The sequence below is a fragment of the Cottoperca gobio genome, chromosome 16 (genome assembly GCF_900634415.1).
Source record: "Cottoperca gobio chromosome 16, fCotGob3.1, whole genome shotgun sequence".
In the NCBI taxonomy this organism is placed as follows: Eukaryota; Metazoa; Chordata; class Actinopteri; order Perciformes; family Bovichtidae; genus Cottoperca; species Cottoperca gobio.
Window position 1 is genome coordinate 262709 of NC_041370.1, and position 11226 is coordinate 273934.

At 39.0% G+C, this 11226-nt stretch overlaps 1 protein-coding gene across 1 annotated transcript; it reads right to left on the bottom strand.

The window, feature by feature from the left end:
- Positions 1-238: 238 nt before the first annotated feature.
- tmem116 (transmembrane protein 116) lies at positions 239-10587 on the bottom strand. Its single transcript, XM_029451982.1, has 11 exons — positions 10497-10587; positions 9457-9503; positions 9062-9125; positions 8162-8293; positions 5770-5874; positions 2150-2199; positions 1986-2069; positions 1764-1893; positions 1456-1600; positions 1296-1375; positions 239-866 (listed from the first exon to the last, which is right to left on the bottom strand). The coding sequence occupies exons 1-11, from the start codon at positions 10545-10547 to the stop codon at positions 699-701; spliced, it is 1056 nt and encodes a 351-aa protein (XP_029307842.1). The 5' UTR covers positions 10548-10587; the 3' UTR covers positions 239-698.
- Between the last annotated feature and the right edge of the window lie 639 nt (positions 10588-11226).

Genomic DNA, 11226 nt, shown 5'->3' on the forward strand with positions numbered 1-11226 from the left:
GAGTTCACTTAAACATCTGAACATGTATATAAGTTATATAAGTTATATTGTTATCGTGATTCAACAGCAGATTGTCTTCACATCGTGCAGCAGAGCTACCACCCACAGGATCAAAGAATTATAATAATGAACAAACATCAAACTTAATCACTTAAATGTTCCTTTAAAAGGCTCCAGTTACAACATTCATAAACAACTTCATGGTCTTAAATCTCTTCCAACATTAAAACCCTGAAGCTGAGAGCAGAACTGTTCTTTAATATGAATCACTTACAGCTTAAAGATCTTTTAGTGTAAACAAAGTGTTGGAGATGTTTTCTGTTGTGCATGAAAACGATATAATTTAGTTCGGCTCAGATTCTGTTGAGTTGTTTTTGAATCAGATTCCTTTAATGTCAAAGCTGCTGATGAAGATTGGCCGCCTCGGACCCACAGGGGTCACGTGACCTGCAGAGCAGCGTAACGGAGCAGCTGTGAGTCTGTGCAGCCACGTCGCTTTCAAATCCTGTTTTCTTTTTCGTGAACCTGCGTGTCCTTCTCCCCCTTCCTCGCCTCGCTGGTTCAGGATCAGAGGGGGGAGGCTGCGTCCTCCGCAGAGAGCAGCCGCGGGGTTTCCCCTCCAGTGAAAGTGACAGTTCACACTTTCCTCTAGAAAACACCTGTTTCACTTTCAGGTTGCTCCCCTGTGTGTTTCTCCCTCAGCCGGTGCGAAGTGTTTGGTAGCTTCTCTGCTTCTGTGATCTCAGCAGAGGCGTCTGAGTGTCCACGTCTCGAGAGAAAACCGTCCCGGCGGCCCGGCGGAGACGTGCGCGCGTCCACCCGTACACCAGACAGATGAGGAAACCCTGAGAGGTCGAGGTGAGAGCCTGAGGACGAAGGACACAAGTAACAGCTCACGTCTCCTGCGCATCACTCCAGCTTGTTCCAATACTGAGCCCTGACCTCTGACCCTTCTGGTTTAAAGACATGATATGGGTCTAACGAGGCTCAACTATCCAGTATTTTACAGATAAATGCAAAGATACAAATGTAGAGTTAGTCCCTGAGCAGCAGTGTTAATATATATATATGATACATTTTGTAACTATGTGACCCTGAGGATGCAGATATGTGTCTGTGCGTGCAGCACAAACCTTCTGTGTGAAGAGAACGTTAACATTACAAATGTTTATCAAACATCACAAAGAAACTCAGAACTGCAACAAAGACAAAGACACAGACTGTCCTGCTAACTTGTCTTCACAGGTCTACAAAGTGATGAAGACTACCGGCCCGTCGTCCTGCTGCACACTGACCTGAGATATGTAGAGGGCGACCCCGGCCACGCCCTGACCTGCTGAGGGCTCCACCAGCCGGAGGAACGCCAGAGCGGCGGCTGAGGACACATAGACAAAGAGTCAAACCCTCCATCGTTCTCTGTGTGTGTCGGTGCTGAGTGAGGAGGAGGAAACAGACCTGGACCCCAACAGAGGACGAAGATCAGCGGGTACAGCAGCATCCGCCGGTCCATCACACGGAAGGAGGCCCGCTGCTGGTTGCCTAGGTAACCGTTGGACGTCACCACCCGCCTGTAGATACGGCGAGCTCTGACCACGAGCACCTGCAGCACACATTCATTAGAACTCTTCAGCTTTATGACATTTAATTCACGATGAATGGATGAATTGATAAAATAATGATCTTAATGAATAATGAAAACAAACATTAGTTGCAACTCTAATGATGTCTTTTTAAATCATGTCATGTCACGTGACGCCACTCACTGTGATGCTGACAAGTGTGAGGAGGAAGGTGGCGAGGAAGACGGCGGTGCGGTACGTATGCAGCAGGCTGCAGGCTCTGATTGGCTGCTGCTGCTCTGAGGTCACATACAGTGTGTGCATCAGCAGACACCTGGCGAGGTACGGTGCACAGTGAGGGTCAAAACAAACAGACTCAAGTTTATATCGTGAAAGTAAAACCAGATTTGTCCCGCTGCTCCTCACCTGGACGTCTCGCTGGCGTTGGTTTCACATCGGCTGATGTTTCCTTGTATAAAGACGGGCGTCATCAGCAGCACAGGAAACACACTGAGGACCAGAGGATGGAAGTTTAACCACAACTAAAAGAAATGTTTCCAACATGAATATCAAACTTTAGTTGTTCTCACCCTGAAAGCAGCGCAGTGATTTTACTCGCGGTGCTCAGTCTGTTGGAAAACTGGACAAGAAGATGGAAAACCTTTATTTAAATTGAACTTTCATTTACACAAACATGAGGTCAGCTGAACAGAGTGTTGGTGGTGTTAAAGGAATAGTTACACATTTAGCTTTGTGGCTTTTTACAAGAGAAAGTCCTGAATTCAAAACCAGTTTAGGTAAATGTGTAAGTAATGTAACTAAATGACTTAAAGTAACAGTAGTAAATGTTTTATATTATAGCTGATGTTCCTGTTACATTAATGTGTGTGTTACATGTTCCTGTTACATTAATGTGTGTGTTACATGTTCCTGTTACATTAATGTGTGTGTTACATGTTCCTGCTACATTCATGTGTGTGTTACATGTTCCTGTTACATTAATGTGTGTGTTACATGTTCCTATTACATTAATGTGTGTGTTATATGTTCCTGTTGCATTAATGTGTGTGTTACATGTTCCTGTTACATTAATGTGTGTCTTACATGTTCCTGTTACATTAATGTGTGTGTTACATGTTCCTATTACATTAATGTGTGTGTTATATGTTCCTGTTGCATTAATGTGTGTGTTACATGTTCCTGTTACATTAATGTGTGTGTTACATGTTCCTGTTACATTAATGTGTGTGTTACATGTTCCTGTCACATTAATGTGTGTGTTACATGTTCCTATTACATTAATGTGTGTGTTATATGTTCCTGTTGCATTAATGTGTGTGTTACATGTTCCTGTTACATTAATGTGTGTGTTACATGTTCCTGTTACATTAATGTGTGTTACATGTTCCTGTTACATTAATGTGTGTGTTACATGTTCCTGTTCCATTAATGTGTGTGTTACATGTTCCTGTTACATTAATGTGTGTTACATGTTCCTGTTACATTAATGTGTGTGTTACATGTTCCTGTTGCATTAATGTGTGTGTTACATGTTCCTATTACATTAATGTGTGTGTTACATGTTCCTGCTACATTCATGTGTGTGTTACATGTTCATGTTACAGTAATGTGTGTGTTACATGTTCCTGTTACATTAATGTGTGTGTTATATGTTCCTGTTGCATTAATGTGTGTGTTACATGTTCCTGTTACATTAATGTGTGTGTTACATGTTCCTGTTACATTAATGTGTGTTACATGTTCCTGTTGCATTAATGTGTGTGTTACATGTTCCTGTTACATTAATGTGTGTGTTACATGTTCCTGTTACATGAATGTGTGTGTGTTACATGTTCCTGTTACATTAATGTGTGTGTTACATGTTCCTGTTGCATTAATGTGTGTGTTACATGTTACATTAATGTGTGTGTTACATGTTCCTGTTACATTAATGTGTGTGTTACATGTTCCTGTTGCATTAATGTGTGTGTTACATGTTCCTGTTACATTAATGTGTGTGTTACATGTTCCTGTTACATTAATGTGTGTGTTACATGTTCCTGCTACATTCATGTGTGTGTTACATGTTCCTGTTACATTAATGTGTGTGTTACATGTTCCTGTTACATTAATGTGTGTGTTATATGTTCCTGTTACATTAATGTGTGTGTTACATGTTCCTATTACATTAATGTGTGTGTTATATGTTCCTGTTACATTAATGTGTGTGTTACATGTTCCTGCTACATTAATACACTAAGTGTGTGTTACATGTTCCTGTTACATTAATGTGTGTGTTACATGTTCCTGTTACATTAATGTGGGTTACATGTTCCTGTTACATTAATGTGTGTGTTACATGTTCCTGTTACATTAATGTGTGTGTTACATGTTCCTGCTACATTAATGTGTGTGTTACATGTTCCTGTTACATTAATGTGTGTGTTACATGTTCCTGTTACATTAATGTGTGTGTTACATGTTCCTGTTACATTAATGTGTGTGTTACATGTTCCTGTTACATTAATGTGTGTTACATGTTCCTGTTACATTAATGTGTGTGTTACATGTTCCTGTTCCATTAATGTGTGTGTTACATGTTCCTGTTACATAATGTGTGTTACATGTTCCTGTTACATTAATGTGTGTGTACATGTTCCTGTTGCATTAATGTGTGTGTTACATGTTCCTATTACATTAATGTGTGTGTTACATGTTCCTGTTACATTAATGTGTGTGTTACATGTTCCTGTTACATTAATGTGTGTGTTACATGTTCCTGCTACATTAATGTGTGTGTTACATGTTCCTGTTACATTAATGTGTGTGTTACATGTTCCTGTTACATTAATGTGTGTGTTACATGTTCCTGTTACATTAATGTGTGTGTTACATGTTCCTGTTACATTAATGTGTGTGTTACATGTTCCTGTTACATTAATGTGTGTGTTACATGTTCCTGTTACATTAATGTGTGTGTTACATGTTCCTGTTACATTAATGTGTGTGTTACATGTTCCTGTTACATTAATGTGTGTGTTACATGTTCCTGTTACATTAATGTGTGTGTTACATGTTCCTGTTACATTAATGTGTGTGTTACATGTTCCTGTTACATTAATGTGTGTGTTACATGTTCCTGTTACATTAATGTGTGTGTTACATGTTCCTGTTACATTAATGTGTGTGTTACATGTTCCTGTTACATTAATGTGTGTGTTACATGTTCCTGTTACATTAATGTGTGTGTTACATGTTCCTGTTACATTAATGTGTGTGTTACATGTTCCTGTTACATTAATGTGTGTGTTACATGTTCCTGTTACATTAATGTGTGTGTTACATGTTCCTGTTACATTAATGTGTGTGTTACATGTTCCTGTTACATTAATGTGTGTGTTACATGTTCCTGTTACATTAATGTGTGTGTTACATGTTCCTGTTACATTAATGTGTGTGTTACATGTTCCTGTTACATTAATGTGTGTGTTACATGTTCCTGTTACATTAATGTGTGTGTTACATGTTCCTGTTACATTAATGCGTGTGTTACATGTTCCTGTTACATTAATGTGTGTGTTACATGTTCCTGTTACATTAATGCGTGTGTTACATGTTCCTGTTACATTAATGTGTGTGTTACATGTTCCTGTTGCATTAATGTGTGTGTTACATGTTCCTGTTACATTAATGTGTGTGTTACATGTTCCTGTTGCATTAATGTGTGTGTTACATGTTCCTGTTACATTAATGTGTGTGTTACATGTTCCTGTTGCATTAATGTGTGTGTTACATGTTCCTGTTACATTAATGTGTGTGTTACATGTTCCTGTTACATTAATGTGTGTGTTACATGTTCCTGTTACATTAATGTGTGTGTTACATGTTCCTGTTACATTAATGTGTGTGTTACATGTTCCTGTTACATTAATGTGTGTGTTACATGTTCCTGTTACATTAATGTGTGTGTTACATGTTCCTGTTACATTAATGTGTGTGTTACATGTTCCTGTTACATTAATGTGTGTGTTACATGTTCCTGTTACATTAATGTGTGTGTTACATGTTCCTGTTACATTAATGTGTGTGTTACATGTTCCTGTTACATTAATGTGTGTGTTACATGTTCCTGTTGCATTAATGTGTGTGTTACATGTTCCTGTTACATTAATGTGTGTGTTACATGTTCCTGTTACATGTTGCCGTGTACCTGTCCAGGATATCCATTCATGCAGTTGTAGAACTTCTCTCTGATTCCGCTGTAGAGGCTGAACACGTAGTTGAGTGTGTAAAAGAAGGACGTCATGTACAGAATCTGACGGGACAGAAACACAGTTTGTTGCAGTGAATCACCCGGCTGCCCCGCGGCTCTGTGCTCCCGAACAATACATGTAGGTCAGGAATGTATGCCGCTGTTTTTCTGTTTACATCCAATCTGGTTTTGCTGCAATGTTTCTTCCCAGTCTGACCCAGTTCACAATCAGTTCTGGACCGGGTCATCTGGGTCATCTGGGTCCAACTGCCCAAAGTGCAGCTCCAGGTTCAAAGTGTATAAATGCAGTTGGGTGACAGTATGGGAGAGACGCCTGGGAAGCAACAGCACCTGACAGAATGTATTAAAGGATTAGCCCCATATGGTCGAGAGGTCAGGATTCTTGGTTCTCACCCAAGAGGCTCGGGTCCAAGTCCTGGTGTGGAAAAGTACAGACATGACATCTGTACATCCAGAGACAAGTAAGAGACACTTTAGGAGAAGAGCAGCAGAAGTAAATCTACGATACGGTGGTGGACGTGAACACAGATTACGCTCGGCCCAAAGTAAATATTGGACCCAGTTCTCACCAGCTACATATCTCCAGAACCTTCTGACACTTAAATTATATTTTTCAGACGGACAAATCAGGAGAAAATGAACTTTGATCCAGACTCATCCGTCTCAGGAACAACATTTTTCATTTTCACGGCAAAATCTTAAACTAACGTCGACGTTGAGAACAAACTTGTTTTTGTAATGTTTATATATCTAATGTTAGTTAATGAAGACATACCGGGGGTGAACCCGGTATGTCTTCATTAATACATTCAGAATAATACAATACTTTTACTTGAAGTACTTTGACATTTGATGCAGTACTTCTCTGTAGTGCAGTGTTTTCAGAGTCGATCTTGAAGTTCATTATTCCAGCTGCACATCTCAGGGGACTTTAAAGTGAGGACGATCTACCGCCAGCTTTAGATGAGAGTTCCTCATTTGGTTTATTTTTAAGGAAACATATCTGTTTGCTATGAGGAGAAGGAAATCCCATAATATCTTTCAACAATGGGGGAAAAGAGCAAAAGTTTCCCCTCAAAGAAATGTGAGAATCTGATCTCTGCTTTCTGTTGAACTTCCTGAACTTCCTTATTGTTGAGTATTAGTGAGTCTCACCGAGCTGATCGACGTGAGAGGAGAAGAATGTAAACACAGCTGATATTCTCTGTTTGTCTTATTGTCAACAACACGTCGGTGCGTCTCTAAATACTGTCTGACTTCCTGTCTGTCTCTCAGTTCCTACTGAAGACGTAAATCTTTACTGAGACAAATTTATAGTTTCAGTAAGTTATTAAAACAGTTTTTATCAGAACGTACTGTTGGAACTATTGTCAGTGGCGGATTAATCCACATGTGGCGCTCCAGTGCAGGCTGTTCTCACACTGGTCGCACTTATAGCTGTGAAAAGTAATGCACCATAATTGGTATATAACCAACTTAATCTATTAATAAGTAATCCATGTAGCCGTGAGCAGAGCAGAGCGCCATCATCAGGACCAATGTGGGACGATCCCGTGTTTATCGCATTCATATCAATAAATGTCTCTGTGTTATATTATGCAGTGTATCATCAATAAGTTGTGTAGGCGACTTAGCGTATGTTTAAAACATCATCTCACACCAAGGGAAACAAAACGACTGTAATACTTAAAGTCCGCTAACGTTAAGCAGCTGTCACGCTGAGGTCAAAGTGAGGACCCAAATGCAGTACTCTGGACGAGGTCTTTAACAAAAAGCGAGCTTTATTTATTTATTAGTCGTTACGTAACTTCCGTATTTCAGTGACGCCACTTGTGGAGTTATTTTAACCCAAAACAAGATCTTTTCCTAAAGCTAACCGAGTGTTGTTTTCTGAACAGGTTCAGAAGCGCACTGATCGCTGGTGTTGCTGGACATTCGTAGGAATACACACGGAAATACATTTTAGTTTAACACGTTTGTTTTCTCGAGATCACAAATTATTTATGTTTTTATCTTGAAATAACAAATGTTGTTTTCCTAGGATAACGAGATAAATTATTATGTTTAATTAAAAAAAAAAATCTCAAATTATTAGTTAATTATCTCAAAAGATTCCGTTACTCGGAAAAACTTTTATTTTTATTTTGAGATAATGACAAATAATTTGATCTTGAGGGAATTTTATTTCTATTGTTCTAACAGGAAAAAATCAAATTAACTGTGGCCGTTTAGGGCTTCCGTACTTATACACAGATGTGTGTGAGTGTGTGTGTGTGTGTGTGTGTGTGTGTGTGTGTGTGTGTGTGTGTGTGTGTGTGTGTGTGTTTACCTGTTCCACAGCGTGCAGGTGGTAGCAGAGTGTGTTCAGACTGCGGCAGCGTTCACAGAAGAGAGCAGCTCCGATCAACCAGCAGAGAGCGAGCAGCAGGTCGGACACGCTGAGCAGGAACAGAGGCTGCAGCTGCGAACACGGTTTGAGAAGTTACACGTTGCAAAGACGGTAAAATCTGAATGTGGAGGACGATGAAGTTCATCCAGTTTATTACGAAGCCTTTCAACTTCCCAGCTGAGCTTTTCCAAATCTTCTTCTGAAATAAGTTGCATTCTCTAGCGTTAAACACACAATCTGTAACTTCCTGTCACGACGGGGCTCTGAATGAAAACTGCAGTAAAAGCTGGAGTTTGGTACAGCAGCGGTGCATCATGGGAGTTTGGTGTGGTGGTGCAGCAGCGGTGCATCATGGGAGTTTGGTGTGGTGGTGCAGCAGCGGTGCATCATGGGAGTTTGGTGTGGTGGTGCAGCAGAGGTGCATCATGGGAGTTTGGTGTGGTGGTGCAGCAGCGGTGCATCATGGGAGTTCTTCTCTTCTCTGATTCAAAGGTTAAACATCAGAGTTTCTCCTGCACGCTGTTCGGCTGCCGCTAACGTTTGTTCAGCTTGTTTCTGTGAGAACTTAAGATCCAGACGTCCGAGGACTAAAATCCTTCATTAACAGAAATGATTTCACAGAAAGGACTCGGTGATATTTTCTTCTGAAGTTTTGTGAGTGAATGCAAAAGAAGTTGTACAAAGAAAATGGCCCCAAATTTTTTAAAGCCTGTAGTTTTGCATAAATTCATATTTATGAAAATGCAGAAAATATCTAAAAGAATGTGTCTGATATCAGGTGAACTTCAGAGTAACTGTGACATCACTTGTGTTTGAGACGTGCAGAGAATAAAGTCTGACCTCCGGCGTCCGGCTGAGTCTCCGGATCATCACGCAGACGATGATGGAGCCTGAACCCAGAACGCTGCAGACACAATGACACATGATGTGAAGTCCTTCTGTAATATAACAAGACAAAGCACTAATCCAGCAACTTCATCCTTCTATTGTCTGAGGGCCGTGACCTCTGACCTCTGACCTTTGACCTCGTTCCTCTTAGTTTCTGCAGCGAAGCAGAACATTAAACTTAAAAAGTAACTTCAATGTTTTTCAACCTGCAGTTTAATTTTGATCCAGTTTTGAGCTGAAATACATTAAATAACATTTGAAAAATGATAAAACTGTCAGAAATCAGGTCAAAATAAATGTGGCTGCAGGAAGAGAAAGGTAGAAACTGGACAGGTGAACGTTCTCACCTGAGCAGCGCCATGAGCAGCTGGATCCAGCGGGCCGCCTCGTACACCTGCAGTGAGTTTTAACACTGTAACACTTTAACTCTGCACAACAATGAAAACTCTGCGGAAGTTTCACAGGGAACTTTAACAGAGTGAGTGAAAGAGACGATATAAGGAAATAAAGAACAATGAAGCCTTTCACAAAAACTTTTTATCACTTCCTCTTAACAAATAAATCTGCAGCAAGTTTTAAATCTATATATAATTTATAGAAACGATCTGAAACGAATGACTTCATTTAGTTTTCTGCTTGTATCGAACAGGAAGTGGAGCTTCTGTTCGGACTATTTTCTGCGGCAGATTAATACACTCTCTGTGATTTAGTGAGGTTTATTGACAATATGATTAATTGATTGATTTCATGCCCGACACTGAAAGGGTTCAAAGACTCAAGAAACACGTTTCATTTGATTAAACATTAAACGTTCTACCAAAATAAATCAACACGAGGAAGAAACTGCAGATGTTTGAGAGTGAAAGTGTTAAGACATAACCCCCCCCCCAAGTGACTGAAACCAGATTCTTATCTTTTACAGTTTAAAAACAATCTTCACTATTTAAAGTCTGAATAAATTATAAACTGAAATCTGTTTGAAACTTTTCTAAACTGAAAGCTTAAAAAATATAATGTATTTATTTATTATCAGTAAATAAACCTCAGTGAAAATCCCAAACTTATCTTGTTTAGTAATAATTATTCACGCTGTGATGATAAAGCAGGTAAAACTGCTGCATGTTTGTGCATCAATAAATATAAAACATATAGTAAACAATAAAACGCTAAAGTTTTAGTTTTCACATTATTAATACAAAAAGTAAAAATAACATTTAAAGTCTTTGCAAAGAGATTCTTCTCCAGCTGCAGCATCAAAGTTTAGAATATAATATATATTATTCTGCATCAGTACTTTTACATTTAGTACATTTTGATGCAGAAGAAGATGTGAGTACTTACACTGAAGTATTATCAGATATTAGATTTAAAAGGTGAAAGTTCTGACCTGCGTCCAGTCAGCTGCCGTGACGTTCTGCTCCCTGTCGGCCGACGACATGCTGCAAACTGAGCGATCAGTGTGAAGACAGCCAGAGATGAAACTCTGTGTGTGTGTGTGTGTGTGTGTGTGCAGCTCTCTGACACCAGGATTTATCTCCTCTGACTCCGCCCACTTTGTCCCAGTCCAGCCCTCCAAACATCCCATGATATACATCCCATATTATACTGACCATAATATACTGACCATAATATACATCCCATAATATACTGACCATAATATACTAACCATAATATACATCCCATAATATACTGATCATAATATACATCCCATAATATACTGACCATAATATACTGATTATAATATACATCCCATAATATACATCCCATAATATACTGATTATAATATACATCCCATAATATACTGACCATAATATACTGATCATAATATACATCCCATAATATACTGATCATAATATACATCCCATAATATACATCCCATAATATACTGACCATAATATACTGATTATAATATACATCCCATAATATACATCCCATAATATACTGATTATAATATACATCCCATAATATACTGATCATAATATACTGTTCATAATATACTGACCATAATATACTGATTATAATATACATCCCATAATATACTGACCATAATAAACATACCATAATATACATCCCATAATATATTGATTATAATATACATCCCATAATATACTGATTAT

Coding starts and splice junctions, on each gene's coding strand:
- tmem116 (XM_029451982.1), bottom strand. CDS start 10,547: ATGTCGTCGGCCGACAGGGAGCAGAACGTCACGGCAGCTGACTGGACG. Junction 9,504..10,496: donor CGGCAGCTGACTGGACGCAG/GTCAGAACTTTC, acceptor AACTCACTGCAG/GTGTACGAGGCGGCCCGCTG. Junction 1,601..1,763: donor TCACACTTGTCAGCATCACA/GTGAGTGGCGTC, acceptor TGTGTGCTGCAG/GTGCTCGTGGTCAGAGCTCG.